Genomic DNA, 17,850 nt, shown 5'->3' on the forward strand with positions numbered 1-17,850 from the left:
AATGCCACCTGCAAAACTCCTTCACTGCAGTGCCTAGATTAGTGTTCGGCCGAACAACTCCAGACCAGGAATCTTGAAGGGACGTCTTTCAAATTCTCCCTTCCACCACAAAGAAAAAGTCCAGTCATGACAACAATGGAGGCAGACAATTAAACTATAGATTCATAGGCACTAAGCAGCCTTGGTTTTAAAATGCAAAGACTCTTCGAACAGCTTTGACTTTTCCAATTATTCCTAAATTGCGATTAAGGCCAATGCCTAAGCGGCTTCTTTTTCCAGAAGCTGGCACCCACTTTTTCAGTAAGTCTTCCAGGAATTTCCTTCAAAATGTAAAAACATATTTCAATAATTAGGAAAAAGTGTATGCTCTTCTCCTTTTCAGAAAATAAACAGGCCAGATGATCTTAGTTTACTGAGCTCTCTGTATATTTTTTTCTCATAGAAGTTTATATGTATTCCTGTCATTTTTCGCTCTGGTCACTCATCACCCCCACACTAGATACTTAACTTTCAAAACAAGGAGAGAAGAGAGCTGTCCACAGACACCCTCTGCCATTTTAATTCATCTTTGGCCAAGCACAGATTAGGCTGTTTGTTTGTTTCACCTAGCTAGAACTACACAAGCATCTCTGGCCGAAGTAATTGGAGTCTGCGTTTTGTTTGTTTTCGTTTTTTTTTTTTTATCATTTATCATGTTCTTTGGCCCAAGTAGAAAACTACTCAGTGAGTCGTCAAAACTTCTAAGTTCTTCGGACAGCAGTTAGGAGAGATGGGAGCATTTTTAAGAGATTAAAAGAAAGGTGCTTTTTTATTTTTTAATCCCTTCCTTTCCCTTTGCACACAAGGAGCCTGGAGCTGTTTTGATCCAGGGACTATTTTTATTAGCAATTTGGCCATAAATTTAAGGAGACTTTTCCCAAAGCAAAATTTAAGAAGACACACACACACACACACACACACACACACACACGTGGAGAGGGATGGTTACCATAGGCAGACAGCCCGGAGCAGTGGGGTAACAGGAATGGTCTCTTCTCTCTTCCTTACCCCGTGGCTGCCTGTTCTGATCACTCACCCTAACTTGCTGGGCAAGGATCGTGAACAGTCAACTCAGAGAAATGCTGCTGGTCCCAACCCAACAGTGAATACCCAGAATAAAACACCGGGTGTGGGGGGGCAGGGGAATTACAAGAACATGATGGGGGTGGAAATGGGGAGGGGATGAGACACAAGAATAAATGCAGTTCTTTCCCCTGGAGATACTTTCAGATTTTTGGTTGTTATTATTGGAACCCAATAAGGTATCAGTGAGTGATCAAAGCAATCATGAAAACAGAAAATGCACCTCGAGGACAAGTCTTCATCTAGATAAGTGAACTTTTAGAAATCACATTCATTCCCAGCTTTAATAAATCTTTGAAGTACAATTTGTTAAAATTTTCCCACAAGTAAATAAATTGAAAGATTACATGAGTGCATATAAGGAATTAGGTGATGAATTGAAACGAAGGTTTGAAGGGCTAATTTAATAATAGCTATTAATAGTCCGGAACATAATGCCAAATCTTGAAAGTCTTCAAACCCACAATCTGACATTTAAAAGGCAAGTAACCCATTACCTATAATCCCTTATCAGTCAGATTTGTTCTCCTACTTCTGAGAAGACAGAGATCTCAAAATACAAGGAATTGGATGGCCTTGGCCTGGCTCCTCATTTATGTAGCCACGGTGCTCACTTGCCTGAAAGCCACCTGTTGGTGAAGTGAATATTGCATTTCTAGTTTGCAGGGTTTCCCAGCATATTAATATATTGTATGTATTTTTATTTTTAATTTTTTTAATTTTTTTTAATTTATTTTTTTTATAGCGTATGTATTTTTAAAGCTCAGGTTTTGTGACTTACACTCAGTTGTGCCTGGTCGATAAGGAGTAATTTGGGCTAGTAAAAAAAAAAAAAGAAGAAGAAGAAGAAGAAAACACTGGTTTTTAATTCGTTTTGTAACTTAATTTGCATTCTGAGCGGATATTTCCTTTCCGCCGTTGGCTTTGTCGTGGAGCCGTGGCTGGCGGCCGGTTTTGTTCCGTGGGTGTGTCTGCCGTGGCCGCTGGTGGTGCCAGTGGGTACGCTCCACGGAAGGCCCCCTCCGTGGCAAGCAGAGGAACCAGGACCGAGGTCAGGCGTGGGGCTCGCAACGTGAGATGCTCCCTGGTCCTGAGTCCGCACAGAGAGCCTGCCACAGACGTGCCAGAGTGACATGTTTCAGGCGTTCGTGGAACACGGCGGAGCTGGACATCGGCCCGGGAGGTGGGGCCACGTGGCGGTGCTCCAAGCTGGCCGTGTGGCTCGGTAGCTACAAAGTCAGGGCACAGTGAAGTGAGCGCCGCTCACACCCAAGCGCAAGTGACAAAACGACCACGGGATGTGCGTGGACCACAAAGGACCGCAGGCGCGATTAGGTTCACGGTTAACGGTTTTAGCCGCTCGCCTTTTTTCCCTGGGATTTCCTCGTCATTCCGCCCAACGGGACCCTGGCGGCAGACGTTTCCTAGAGCAGTTAACTCTGTGGCGTCCATCAATTTTAATTGGAATCACGAAGCTAAAACCCTGGGTAGTACTTGCCAGCCATAGGTGTCTTTTAACTCAGGTACTTCTGGTTCTGCCGTGGGCTTCTCTGCAACAGTGAGCCCTGCTGCATGGCCAACTCCGGAAGGCGGGGATCTGGGCATTCTTAACAGGGACAGTGTTCAGTCATCGACAGAAGAGGAGCCTATCCATCTCTCTCTGCTGGCTTACGTTCATGAGGGTGGCTGGGGTGTCAACGCGGAGGGACCACCGCCCTGAGGACAGCTCAGCCTCAGTGTTCGCTTGCCAGCCCAGTAGGTAGTTGGTCTTTAGGCCACTGAAGCATTCTGTCCCTGCAGCTCTACAAAGCAATTACCGAGCCCTCACTGTCCTGATTTATAAAGAGATTGCCTTCCTTGCAAGAAGACAGTAAGGTGCATAGCAGGAATCCAAAAGCAAGACTGTGCTAATCTTAAAAAAAAAAAGAAGAAGACGAAAAGACAAAATATAAAAAGGGAAATTTATTTCTCTGGAAATCGTTCTGACTTGGCTGTAATGAAGGTGCCACCTTAAGAAACAAGTAAGCCTAGGGGCGCCTGGGTGGCGCAGTCGGTTAAGCGTCTGACTTCAGCCAGGTCACGATCTCGCGGTCCGTGAGTTCCAGCCCCGCGTCGGGCTCTGGGCTGATGGCTCGGAGCCTGGAGCCTGTTTCCGATTCTGTGTCTCCCTGTCTCTCTGCCCCTCCCCCGTTCATGCTCTGTCTCTCTCTGTCCCAAAAATAAATAAACGTTGAAAAAAAAAATTTTTTTTTAAATTAAAAAAAAAAAAAAGAAAGAAACAAGTAAGCCTAGGGGCGCCGGGGTGGCTCAGTCATTTAAACGTCAGACTCGTGATTTTGGCTCAGGCTGTGGGATCCCAGCGTTGTGGGATCAAGCCCTGCCTCAGGTTCCACACTGAGTGTGGCACCTGCTTGAGATTCTCTCTCTTTCCCTCTGCCCCTCTCCCCCCACTTGTGCTCTCTCTCTTAAAAAAAAAATCAATCAATCAAATTAAAAAGAAACTTAAAAAGAGAAACACATGTGTAAAGAGAAGTCAAGAGCTTTTCAAATAAATTCAGCCTTCTGTTACTTGTACCAAATAAAAATGTACAGAGGTGTGGCTAATCTTAATACAGGTGTCCCTCAGTTGTCAAAAGTTTGAATCATGCCACTTTGCTTTTGCAAAAAACCTACACGAGTAGCCGTTTTCACAAACCGAAGGAAATCCAAAGAGGACTTTTGCTTTTATGGGGAAAAGGGTGAGAAGCAAAACCTGTGTCCCGCGCTGGTTTTGCAGAGAGCTGGGACAGAGGCAGGGATCCAGAGCAGCAAGAACGGCCCCGCCCAGCTCCTTCCCTGCGAACCACGGCCAGCGTCCTGGCATCCAGCGCCCAGAACTTCGAACCGCGCCTGTGAGCATCTGGGCTCTGTCTTCATGTATTTTGTGCGTGTGTTAGCGATGTGCCCTCAGGTTTCAGAAAAGCCTAAGAGAGGAGATTTCAGGGTCTGGGAATCCTCAGAATTGTTTTCCCGTAAATTAACAATAATTGCTTCTTTGCTTTACACACTTCAGCGTGTGAAAGGTTTCCTAGGAACACCCTACTTTGGCCCAGCACAGGAAACTTGACCATTCATACCATTTGGCACTTAGGGTTGGCGTTTCAGATAAGGTTCCAGAAATTCACTTAAGACCCCACTACAGACTTCACTCAAACAGAGCCAGGACATTGCCCATTTCTCTCCCTTAGGATCCCACAAACTCACTATCCCCCCAGGAGAGAATACCAATCGCTCCACTCTCTGTTCACTGGAAGCTGTGAAGACTGAGGTTTTCAGGAGCCTCTTCCGCAGTAAGAGACCAGCTGAAGTAAAAGGTATATGAGGCGCCTGGGTGGCTCAGTCGGTTGAACATCTGACTCTTGATTTCAGCTCAGGTCATGAGCTCACGGTTCGCGGGTTTGAGCCCCGCATCTGGCTCTATGCTGACGGGCACGGGTCCTGCTTGGGATTCTCTCCCTCTCCCTCTGCCCCTCCCCCACTTGCGCTCTCTCTGTCTCAAAAAATAACTTAAAAAAACAAAAAGAAGAAGAAGTAAAAGGTATCCACCAAGCATGAGAGCAGTCTGGACCAAGCTGATGCCCACGTGTCTGGTAGATTGTCTCGTGGCTAATCAGATCAGGGATAGGGCAAAACAAGTACTTTTGTCCCCAAAAAAGTGCGTCATCACTTCAAAAAGTGCGTCACATCAGTGCTTCTTACGCAGAGGGCTTTTGTCTGCTCCGAGGTAGATAAAACATCTCCTGGCCTTGCATAGTTGAGGGCACGTGCCTTATATGTCACCCCCTCGCCCCCTCCCCTACACGCATGCCCCAAGGAAGAATTTTTATTTTCTCTTGTGTGTGCGTTTTCATGTCTATTTATTTTTGACAGACAGAGCATGAGCGAAGGAGGAGCAGAGAGAGAGGGAGACACAGAATCCAAAGCAGGCTCCAGGCTCTGAGCTGTCAGCACAGAGCCCAAGGCGAGGCATGAACTCAGGAAGCATGAGATCATGACCTGAGCAAAAGTCAGATGCTTAACCAACGGAGCCACCCAGGAGCCCCTGATTTCCATATATAGGTGGCATTTTGGTCTTGGTCGAGACAATACAATTATTTGATCATTGAGAAATAGCTTCTTGAAACTTGCGTGAACCCACTACAGAGAAGCAGTTTTCCAGGAAAAGGGTGGGGTGTGAAATATATATGGTTGGTGTTGAGAAGAATTTCATTTACCCTTGAGTAAAACAAACTAATGCCCTTTCTTGGTTTCCTATGCTGCTGTAACAAGTTGCCGCAAACTTAGGGACTGAGGACAACGCCTATTTATTATCCTCCCGTTTCTGTGAGTTAGAAGTCTGACACTAACCTTACCAGTTCAAAACCACGGTGTTGTGCTCCTTATTAATGGCTCTTGGGAGAAGATTTTTCCAAGCTTCTTCAGGCTGTGTCCAGGATCGAATTCCTTATGGCTGTGGGACCGAGGTCCCTGTTTCCTTGCTGGCTATCCGCTGAGAGCTGACAGCCTCTCCCACAACTTAGCATGTGGCCCCCTCTGTCAGAACCAGCAGTGGGGACTTGAAGCCTCATGCTTGAGACCCCTCTGACTCTTGCTTCTGTGCCGCTCCGCTGACACCAGCCAGGGAATCCTCCCTGCTCTTCATGCTCATTGGGTCCACAGGGATCATTTGGGATATTATAAAGTCCCTAACCGTAATTCCATCTGCAAAGTCCCTTTTTGCATGTAAAGTAACCTAGTCACAGGTTCCAGGCATTAGGACATAAACATCTTGGGGGGACGTTATTTGGCCTACCATAGTCCTCCCTCTGGGCCCCAAAGATTCACATCCATCCCACATACGTTCATCCCATCCTAGGGTCTCATCCCAGGACAGCATCATGTCAAAGTGCTAAAGGTCGACCTAAAATCAGCAGCATCTAAATCAGGTGTCATCCATGAAGTACAGCTCCTGGGGAACGATTCTTCTCCCCTTGTGGTCCTACGATATCAAAGACATAGGTCATCTTCTCCCAACAAACACTGGTGTGACAGGCATAGGATAATAGAGAGATGCCAGCTCAAGAAGGGGAGAAATAGAAAATAAAATAGAGTACTGGATCACAGCAGCTTGGGAATCCCGCCCAGCAATCCCCATTAGATTTCAAGGCAAGGGATTTATCTTCTGTCATCCTTGGCTCTGCTCTCTGGGTAAGAGGTCCCAAAAAGTCAACACTGGAAACGCCCCTTGAATGAATTCACCAGGCAGGTGAGGGGAGGCTTGCTTTGGTTCCCTCTTGGTTATTGGCCAAGTGTCACAAATGGTTTTAATTTTTTTTTTTAACACTTACGTATTTTTGGGAGAGAGAGAGAGAGAGAGAGAGGAGACGGGCCACAAAGCAGGCTCCGCACTGTGAGCGCAGAGCCTAATGTGCGGCTAGAACCCATGAACCCTGAGATCATGACCTGAGCCAGAATCAAGAGCCGACGCTTAACTGATGGAGCCCCCCCCACCACAGGCACCCCCAGATGTCACAAACGGCACATTTCTGCAGAGCCACAACAGGCAGGAGAGCCACTGGTGGTACACTAACCAGTGTTCAGAGCAGCCTGGCTGGGCTACTGGGCAGCTAGATGTCAAGCAAACAGGACTTAGCACAGGTAATGTGGTTTGGCAAAAGAGCATCAGCATGATTCACCTTGGTGAACCGTGAGCCCACCATGGTTTTATTGAACACAAGGGGCTGGCATAGCATACCAGGCTTAGTAAAAATGGAGACGTACACACCAGAATTGGCATTTGCCACAGACGGCTACCTCTCCCTACAGGTCCTATCCTCTGTTAATGCCAGGAGTGGTGGCCTGGAGACCCCACCTCTGCGTGGTTGTGCTTGGTTAGCATTTCCACAGTCTGGTCACCTGGAGCCACCCTTAAGCCTGTTATGTGTAGGTTAAGTCTTGCCCTTCAAATTTGAAGGTACATTCCACGAAATATGCATAAAATGCTTTCTTGATAAGACAACGTTTATCATACTCTGGGTTCTTACTTCTTAAGAACCTATGACTTGCAGCAGCAAATGTTAAGGAAAACAATTGATGTCCACATTTATAGAATTACAACCTCAGCGGGGTGCCTGGGTGGCTCAGCCAGTTAAGCATCAGACTTAGGCTCAGGTTATGATTTTGCAGTTTGTGAGTTTGAGTCCCCCATCGGGCTCTGTGCTGATGGCTCAGAGCCTGGAACCTGCTTTGGATTCTGTGTCTCCCTCTCTCTCTGCCCCTCCCCCACTCGTGCTCTGTGTGTCTCTCCCTCTCTCTGTCTCTCTCTCTCGAAAATAAATAAACATTGAAAGATTAAAAAAAAAGAATTACAACCTCAGCAAAGATTTTAATTACAACTTAAAGGTGAGTAGTAAAACCTCCATCCAACTCAGCCTATGTTTCTTTTCCAGACACATCTAGGCATTACTTCCAAGGGAGATAGGTTCCCAAATCCTTCATACCTCTGTTTTCATACCGATGATATCAGATCTAGGCACATCAGATATGTTTCTGCTTGCCTGCTAGATGGAGCTCCCAAGGTCAAGGGCCAGGTGTTCTTTTTATCCCAAGACATGGCATTAGGTGTGGAGCAGAGTCGATACCCAGTCAAGGTGGGTTAGTTCGTTGCTTTGAACTGATCTATCCGTTAGCCTTTTTTCTAGTTCCATAGCCTTTCTTCTAGTTCCAAAACCCATAACTCCTCCAAATTTCAGTTCAATGTTACTTATTGCTGTAAAAAATTAAAAATAACTTGTATGTGCATTAATAGGGTAATAACTTTTTAGGTTATAAATCATCATATATTTATACACGGAATGCCCAAAGTTGTTCCATGAATAGGGTACATAGGTAGGTATTACCGTGAAAAGAGGCTATGGTAGGCTTTTAATGCATAAAAGCAAGCAAGGTGCTTTACAAACCACTATGGTAAAAAGCAAAAGCATACCTACACAGTTTATTGGTATGAGTAGAAAATAATCTTGAACGATAAATGTCAAATGGTGACAGTGATTTCCTTGGACAGAAGGATGAGGGGGAGAAGAGAGAGTAAGGATGTTCACTTTTACTGATGTATTTCCCCCAGGGTTTGAATACCTTTACAATAGTTTCAGATTTTTAAAAAAGCAGTAATGAAAATTTTCAAAATGAGGGTGTCATTGTTGCTAGGAAACCTTCCATTCTACCCTCTGCACACCCCTCATCCTCTCTGCAGGCTTCCAGTACATGTTCCAGGTGGTTCCTGCAGCTCCCCGCCTAGTGTCTCTCTCCCTCTTGGATGGGGGTCTCTGGGCGACAAGCAGCTAGAACACTTAACATTTCCTTCGTAGACTCCATACCAGGCCCTGAGCGTTTGGCCATGTCACCACGGGTGATCGGGTGATGCCAGATGCTCCCATCAGCGCACTATGGATGAGCAGACCAAGGCAAGGCATGTGCCTCCACACCTAGGTAGCCCCAGCTACGAGGCCATGCCAGGGGCACGAAAGGGTCCACCTTTGTTGAAGTTATCAAATGAGAAGAAGGCAACAAGCTGGTCCCTTGTTTTGCTAAAAGTGTGTGAGGGGGCACCTAGGTGGCTCATTCAGTTAAGCGTCCGACTCTTGATTTCAGTTCTCACAGTTCATGGGATCAATGCCAAACCCTTCCTGCAAGCTGGGAGTGAAGAGAGCTATGGCTCAGGGATACCTGATTGTCTCCAGGTGGCAAAATTGTGCCGTTCTCTCCAGCACTCCATGTGTCTGATCAGTATTGTCAACAGTCATAAGAAAGCTCATATCTCAAACTTGTTTAGTTATGTTCAGCTGTTGTTGTCTTTTTCTTCCTTCCCAAATTGAGCCTGCTCTGAATAATCCAGGATGGGGGTTGTAGTGGCAGGGCACAAGCCACAGTGTAAGAAGCCTGTATTCTTGACGAAGCAGACATCCAATATTGTCCAGTGAGTACAGCGCACAGAGGTAAATCAGTCACACGAGTGACTGTCCGATGGGAGGGCTGAATGCACGAGTAATAGCCACCTTGCTCTGAGCACCTAGGTTGTGTTGGGCACTCAGCTGTATGCTGAGCATACAAATGACAGCAACATGCCTTTTACCCTCCAGAAGGTTCCAATGCAGCAGTAAGGTCACAGCCTAAATAATTCTAATACAAAGTCAGTGGTGATGGTTAAGAGAGATTCAAAGAGCAAAGAGAGTGTAGAGAAGAGAGGGCTCATTTCAAATAGACTAATTGCTAAAAATCTCATCCATTGGCTTTCTCTGCAGTTTCCCTGTTCATATCCTGACCATCTTGAAGTGGAGGCACATAAAATGAAGTCTTTCATGTGAAATGCTGGTTGCGTTCCTTTTGAACGTGCATTACAAGTGCCTCTTTGGATCCTATGAGGGCTCTGTATATTGAATTTGTTTTACATAAGCTCAGTGAGTGATGGAAGCTAAGAGAAACAGCATGTCAAACAGCACTGAAGAGAGGGGAAATAAAGCAGCTTAACTCGTTACAGTTGAATAACAGAGATTGTAAGAGATTTTGTACCTTTTAATTGTAAGAAATAAAAAGTTTCGTTTTTATCAATTAGATAAAAAGATTATAGAACCTACTTTAAGCAGAAATCTCCAAATGACATGTCAACTAACAATTCAATCAAGATTATAAAGATTATTTCTAAGGCATAGCTGTCATGCCATCTTTGTGCTTTTTTACAAATAATCCATCAGTATTTGTTTGAATGTCATGTTTATGCATAGAAATTTGCTGTACCGGTTTCCCATCAGACGTGAAAATCACCTCGGTCAAGATGGGCAGAAGATGGTTTCCAGTGCAACAGGAGGGTGGAACTTTGTAGGTTGGACACTGGCTCATTGTCCCTTCCTTAGGACCATGATTAGTTAATCGCTACACACACAAAATGTTGTTGGTTTTTTAAAAATTTTTAAATAGTGAAGCATGCACGATATAGTAGATCTTGTTTTGTGGGGGGAAAGGAGAAACAGGAAACTCTCCTCTCCTCCAGAGTGAAAAGCCAGGGGTACTTTTCTGATGTGTTTCCCTCATTTAGGAGTAGTTGCTTAAAAGCCAACTCACCCCCCAGAGGGTTGTAGGACACTGTTACCCATTGATTAAGAGACATGTGCACACCTCATTCTGTTTAAAAATATGTATTGAGCATCATCATACCTGAAGACACTGTGGTAACTCCCTCTTCCCCTCCGTATCATAGAGGTGTGTTTGTATGTGTGTGTTTACATGTGTGTTTATATGTGTGTGATTATATGTGTGTGCGTGTGTGTGTGTCCCATTCATTTCCCCTTCTCTACAGGGACCCAACTTATTAGTCTTCTCATTTCTCAATATCTTACACATTTTTTAAAGATTTTATTTGTAAGTAATCTCTACACCCAACGTGGGGTTCAAACTCACAACCCCAAGATCAAGAGTGGCAGACTTTACTGACTGAGCCAGCCAGGCACCCCACAATATCCTATACATTCTAATATAGCAGCCAGTTAGTAAGTTTTTTTTTTTTTAATTTTGGATGAGAGTGGACTAGAATCAAAGAAAAACAAGAATAAAGGGTACTTCTTAGATTAATATTCACAACTATAATGTTGACCAATTGATAATTCATGATCTTTCCCAGGTTGCCCTGTCTCTGTTCATTGATTACCACTGAAAATAGGCTGATCATTACGAAGTGTATTTGTGAATGAGGAGGCAATCTGCCCTCACCATAAAGCTACTCAAGGGCAAGACTGAGCATTCATTGGAAGAGGGCAGAAGACTTCAGACTAGGGTGGACAGAGCTTCCCTCAGGCACTTTCAAGACTACATTCCATCGTTCTCTCTTTGGAAGAACAACCTCTTCAGAGTATAGGTGCAAGATTTAAAACACACAGGCACACTGCCATCCAGCATTCTTCTGGCCAAAGAGGTCTGATTGGGATTTTTGACAAGCCTATTACTCTAACAGCCTCAAAGCCTGACCTGGTGAAAACCATTTCAAGGAGGGATGGTCTAAAACTGCTCTGTCACAAAGGCCGTCCTTCTCGTTTAGAGTAATACCAGCAAAGCTCTCACCACTTCTTCCTGCAGAAATTTTGGCTCTTCCTCCCTCTCCGAGATCCTGTCAGAAGTGAGGGTTGGCCACCCCAAGGGGGAGTCCTGACACTTCACCTAAAAATGCTGTCACTATTTGCCTAGTTATATTATCGGAGGAACTGAGAAATTTTGTTTATATTTTAAGATGAGCAAATGCCAAAAATACTAATTTGAATTGAATAACCTTTCCCAGTCTTAGATTAAAATGCGGAGAGATCCTCCGCATTTAAACACATTAAACACATCCTCCAGAACCTTCTAGATATCGAAGAAAACATTTATGTTCAATAGCATTTTAGCCGTTAGCATTTTAGTGTCAGCCCTATTTTATTTTCGTTCCTAAAAAAAAGTAGTATATCCATGTTGTGCATCAAGCCTGAAGGCCTTGCCTTCCTCTCCTCATGGACTGGGTTCAATCCCAGCCCCTCCACTAACTCCTCCCGCTGTGGCCTTGGGCAGCTCTCTCAGTGTTCTCATCTGTAAAACAGAATGAAAAGTAACCTTGAAGGACATTTTGAAAATGAAATGGGAATGCCTGCGTCAGTTACAACGTGGGCATGAGATTCATCCTATTCGGTGCCTCCTGCGGGCTCTGTCCAGGGCCACAGATTCTTGGGATGTGCCATGTGGCAGCCATCAGCAGTCAGCAGAGAGGGTGCCCTTCCCAACCAGACCCTCTCTCTAGAGCCAGAGTCAGCGCGGTGGTTCTCAACTTTGGCGTCACCAAATAGGAAGTTATCTGATGCCACCCAAGACTCCAGAGTGGGGCCCAACAGTCTCCTCCGGGTGATTCTGATATTAGCCGAGTTTGAGAGTCACTGGCCTACTGGGATCATTCTCGAGAGATCACTCTTCCCATGGTCGCTAAATTCCCTCAGTTCCTTTATACCTTCCCTTAACTCACCTCCAGCATCCCTCCAACAGGCTGTGTTGTCCATGACTTGCCACAGAAGTTCTCTGCCTGAACCAAATCCTAACCAGGGGTAGGAGAGGAAGAATGTACTCTCAGGTGGTGGAGTCACTAAAAGCACCTCAAAGATTCACCCTTGACTGAGCTTTTCTCATGTCTTTTGTAGAAGTGGAAGCTCTCACTGCTTCCCAGCTGCCTGTTCCCTGACCATCCACCCCTTCTGTTGGCTTAAGCTCAGCTTGTGCTGGTACAGGAAGGAACTTGGGCCACGCCTGCCCATAAAAGGTGCCCATGAGCATCCCGGTGATTAAATTTTCACAGAACCCCCTACCTATGCGCCTAGAATAAATTTCTAGAAGTTTACTTCTGGTAGGGCCAACGTAGGTATATTTTTGAAGCAGGTGAAATTAGAGCTCTAAAATATTTCAGTAAGTCGGAAGCTCCATCTTTGAAAAACGCTCTCGCAAATTTCTCAAAGAAGAGGCCTTTGAATCACAGAGCTTGATTCCCTTGTCAGCTGTCAGTGAAGTCAACCTTAAAGACTTTCCAAGAGCCCCCATTCTCCGCGGCCACGGGACCCTCACAGATGACATGTTCAGAACTCTGAGTTTCCTTTGCACAAGTTACGATGCAGATACCTATGACTTACCCAGTTCTACGATGTATTTGTGGAAACCATGCCTACTGTTTAAAACCGTGTTCTCGGTAAACATTCTGGAGTTGCGCGCGGGAGAAAGGTTCTTTTGGGGACCACAGGGAGGTAGCTGACGTGCCCTTTTGCTTTTGCAGGAATGTTAGTTCAGCCGGAGAGGAGGCCCGCAGGAGGATGCGGGAATGCGACGGGCTCACAGATGCGCTGCTCTACGTGATCCAGTCTGCACTGGGGAGCAGTGAGATCGACAGCAAGGTTTGTTGTGTTTGCATAGATTAAACATCTTAGTCAATAAAGATGCCCAAGGGACTAAGCAACGGCTAACAACAACGGAGAGCTAATGCTGTGCCTAATACCTTCACTCTGAAATCTATCGTGGTCTCCCCGTAGGACTCCTACATTTTCTTGATGGCTTCTAATAATCCTAGCCTAGAACTAGACACCTAAGTCTCAATAACGAATAAATAAAAAATGTGGATTGTTTTAAGTTACTCAGACCGGATAAGTGTATCAACTTTTCCATGCTACATTACCCACAAGCTTCCAGTTTTATTTTTTTTGAAATCTGCTTTTAAAAGAAAGAGACCTATTAAAACTACCTGAGCTTCGAATAACTCTATATTCTTAGCAGTTAGCTTTTTACAAATGTTAGTTGTTCAAATGCCATTTTAAAAGTACCTGATGAAGGGGCACCTGGGTGGCTCAGCTGGTTAAGTGTCAGACTGTGGCTCAGGTCCTGATCTCCTGGTTTGTGGGTTCGAGCCCCATGTCAGGCTCTGTGCTGACGGCTCAGAGCCTGGAGCCTGCTTCAGATTCTGTGTCTCCCTCTCTTTTTGCCCCGCCCCCTCCCCACACCCACTCTGTCTCTCTCTCTCTCTCAAACATAAACATTAAAAATTTTTTTAAATTTTTAAAAAAGTGCCCAATGAAGGCAAGTAACTGCTTTAAAAATGCTAAATAAACGAGGCTGGTGATATGTGAATCATCAGAGTCTCTTCAGTGTTTGAGTTCACAAACCAAAATAGAGTCAGGTGGGCTTTTCCAGTGTTGGAGGTATTTTGTTTCACCTCAGTTTGTCTTTTGATTAGTTTCGATTCATTCTGAATGTAAAACTGTAAAGTAATAATGTCCTGATGTAAACACAGACTCTAATGATGCTTTTAAAGTAGTCCGTGTGACAACTGTAAACACAGACTCTACTGATGAGTCCATGTGACAAATGCGAGACCGTAACGAGAACTTCTCTAGAGCCACACCATGGACATTTGGGGCTGGATAATTCAGTGTTTGGGGGCCACCCCGTGCATTGTAGGATGTTGAGCAGCATTCCTGGGCTCTACCCCCTAGATGCCAGCAGCTTCATAGCTGGGACAAACCAAAATGTCCCCAAGATATTGCCAGATGTCCCACAGAGGGAGCAAAATTGGTCCTGGTCCTTAATCCCATGGCTTTTAATGCCAGCTCTTCGTTAGAATTAGGACTGCTTAGTAAATACGTGTGCCTAGACCCCATCACAGCCCTCTGACTCTGAACGTCTACCTCTGATCTCAGATTTTTGTTCCTTAGAAGTTCATCAGGTGATTCAACGTGTGGCCTGGACTGAGAGCCCACCTTAGTAGATACAGCTTTGACAAGGACTCTCATCAGAAACACGATGTAATGTAATTTAGTTGTAAAGTCACATAAAGAACAGGTACGAGTGGTTTGATCCCTTTGGTTACCAGCTGGCGTGGGGAATGACCTAGTGAGGGGTTCTCAACCTTGACTGCACAGTGGAGCCACTGAGAAATGTAGGAAATTGCTGATACCTGAGACCTACTCCCTGTGGTGGAGGCATGATCCGCCTTCTGGGATTCCCATCCTTTGAGTACTAGTTTACCACAGTTGTGAACACAGTTTGTCATCTGCTCGCCGCCACTGACTTATGCTTGCATCCATCAGCTTACCGTGAAGTGCTCCTCAGTTTTGAAATGGAGTATGATGGACTCTAGATGCAATCAACCCCTTTTGTAAACACTGTTAACGGCCATTTTAGAACTTTTAATATCGTTGATAGGAAAACGAAGTCCCTAAAAACGTGACCAGTCAAGATGTCTTGAGGATTTACAGATGTCTGTTAACACAGTAGGCGATTTTTAAAAGAGCTGCCAAAGGAAATTCACTAAGGCTTCAGTGCGGCGGGTCTTAACGTTCAGAGCAGGAAAGGCTGCAGCATTGGGACGCTGAGCCTCTTACTGTAACGGATGCCCAAAGAGCTTAATGTTGTCTCGGCCTTGCAGTTGAAAATAAGGGTCAACAGCCCCTTGCTTTGGCCAACCGCCCATGCCCACACTGGTGGGGAGGTAGTCTGTAGCAGCATGGCCCCAAAACGAAGTGCTGTGAGGCCCCACCCCTTTCTCCTGACGTGTCAGACTCCTGGGAGACATTGGAGATCACCTCTTTTAATGTCCACATTCTCTTCAAAAGAGGAACCTAGAATCCCTGGGAGTATTAAAGGCGGGAATCCTAAGACGTGGCTATTTCTGATGCAGCAGCTAGAGCACCAGGCTTGGGTAGATTTGCCCCCACCCTCCTGCTGATTATAGAATTGTAGCCGGGCACCCCGACTTTGTGACAAGGAAGATCGCCGTAGCTTCTGAAAGGATCAGACTCCACAAGTTACTTAGCAGTGTTTTGCCAGCCAGAACGTGCCAGAGAGTTCTAACGTATTATGGTCCCACAGTGTGCCACTCAGCCCTCTGTCTGGTCACCTCTGAGCTTTCACAGTGACAGGATAGAGGAGGGAGGTGAGTGCACATTCTCTTTACAGCCAGCAAAGCTAATGGCATCCTAGAGCCTGGAATCCACACAAGCTCTCAGCTCGGCTCCTGTGACCGGGACAGTTTGTTGAATGGGTAACATATGGTTCAGCAGTCTATGGACAACTTCCAAATTAGCCCTTTGCCATAGAAAATAAGGCGTCAAAATGACCCTGGTGACCACGAGGAGCCGCTAGAAGCGCTGTTGACAGCCGTGCATGTCAAGAGCAGCGCCACCAGCTGCCACATGCCTTCTGCTGGCGTCCCAAAGAAGGACGGTGGCTGCCTGTTTTTCTGTCCCCTGTCCCCCTGCTTTCGAGGAGAGAGCTTGAATGGGTGGCCCTGCCACACCAAACTGAGCTAGAGGGATGAGTTCAGCCTCTGTGTCTCCCTCGCCCCATCTTTTCCTCTGCACCCCCACCCCTCCGTCAACCCCACTTTCTCCCCGCCTCCAGCTTCTCCCAGACCATCCCCCAGCCACAGGTAGATCATAAAGCATTTCTCAAAACTGTGGCTGTGTTCCCCAGTAGTCATTTGTTAAACAGAGGCACGAAGATGCCCCCAGGGAACATGAGCAGCAGGATGAGAAAGAAGTTGATTCTCCCAAGTCTTTGATGTAAGGAAAAAATCAGTTTGAGCTGATTTAAAAATCGTTCTGACTTATGCCATAACATTTCCCTTTCAGGGAGAGACTTTTCTCTCTTTCATGCATCGTCCTGTGTTTACCTGCTTTCATGCCGGTTCCTTTTTTTGATGCTGAGAGGATGCTTGAAATAGAAAATCAAGTTGGCTTAAAGCCTGTGGGATTAGCAGCCGTGAAACCTTGAAAAGCTGACAAGAAAGGTCTAGAATGGAGCAAAGGCTCCCGAGATACATTCTGAAAACCAGTTTTCCTGGTTGATTGTCACACGCCCACTAGTCAAGTCAAAGATGCATGCTTCCTTTAACCAGATCCCCGTCATGGGAGGGGAGCACTTAGCCCCATCCCTTCCAGGCTGGACCCAGGACTGGGAAGACGTGGCCCAATCTGCTGTGAGTCCCCGACAACTACAGGTCTCGTCCCTCTCATCTGTGAAATGGAACCACGTTCCCTGCCTTGAATGCTGGTGCACACAGCAGGTGCCTGAGAAACCATAGCCAAATTGGCATGCTTTTAAAAATAAAACTTAGCTCAGTTCATTTTTTTTCCCCACCATTATTTTTTGAATTGGGTGCATTTTTCTTCTTCCCACTGTTCGTCAAATTCGGAACAAAGGTCAAAAGGTCAGTGCAATGGCCTGAGTGTACGTGTCCTCCCAAATTCATGTGTGAAACCTGTTCTCCAAGGTGATGATCTTTGGCAGGAAGGGTCTTTGGGAGGAAATGGAAACACAGAGAGATTAAGCACTTTGCCCAAGGTCACACAGCCCATGAAATGGCAGAGCCAGAGCTCAAACCTAGACTGGTGGCTCTGGGTCCCATGCTCTGGACTCCCAAGCGTGCTGTGTGCACCACTGTTCACAGTATGAACTCTCATACAGCATTCTCTGTGGGCAGGCACTGTCTTCAGTACGTACACACTAGGTTGGGTTCCCACTGTTGCTGGAATAGATCGCCACAAACACGGTGGCTGGAAACAACGCATATTTATTATCTCACCGTTTCACAGGCCAGGAGTCCCAAATGGGTCTTGTTGGGCTAAAATAAAAGTGTCGCCAGGGCCGCATTCCTTCTGGAGGTGCCGGGGAGAGTCCGTTTCCTCGTCTTTTCCAGCTTCTACAGGTGCCCACAGTTCCCTGGCTTGTGGCCCCTTCCTCCATTTTCACAGGCAGCAATGAGAGGTCACGCCTTTTCACACCTGTTCTGCACCCTCTCTCGCTTCTAAGACCCTCATGGTTACATGGGCCCCCCAGGATAATCCGGGACAATCTCCCTAACAGAAGGTCAGCTGATTAATTCTGTCTGCCACCTCCATTCCCCTTGGCCTCGGAACCTAACGTATTCAGAGCTTCCAGAGATTAATGCGGACATCTTGGCAGGGGAGGCATTCAGCCTACCGCACACACATACTCTAGCTCACCTGATCCTCACAGCAAGCTAACATGTGGGTACCATTACGAGCATCTGACAGAGGAGGGAATTGACTCAAAGCGATGTTGGGTGTATCATCCCAAGTCACAAGGTCGCAGAGACCAAGGGCCCTAAGGTGTTCAGCTGCACCTGTGTCCTCAAGCACTGTC

General features: G+C 46.0%; 1 protein-coding gene across 2 annotated transcripts in view; it reads left to right on the forward strand.

The window, feature by feature from the left end:
- CTNND2 (catenin delta 2) overlaps nucleotides 1-17,850 on the forward strand; it is a 938,925-nt gene that overhangs the window by 788,385 nt on the left and 132,690 nt on the right. For both annotated transcript variants that reach the window (XM_045038764.1, XM_045038766.1), the window contains exon 13: nucleotides 12,971-13,088. In XM_045038764.1, coding sequence (XP_044894699.1) covers nucleotides 12,971-13,088 — 118 coding nt within the window. The remainder of the gene's footprint in view (nucleotides 1-12,970; nucleotides 13,089-17,850) is intronic.

This window comes from Felis catus, chromosome A1, assembly GCF_018350175.1.
Source record: "Felis catus isolate Fca126 chromosome A1, F.catus_Fca126_mat1.0, whole genome shotgun sequence".
In the NCBI taxonomy this organism is placed as follows: domain Eukaryota; kingdom Metazoa; phylum Chordata; class Mammalia; order Carnivora; family Felidae; genus Felis; species Felis catus.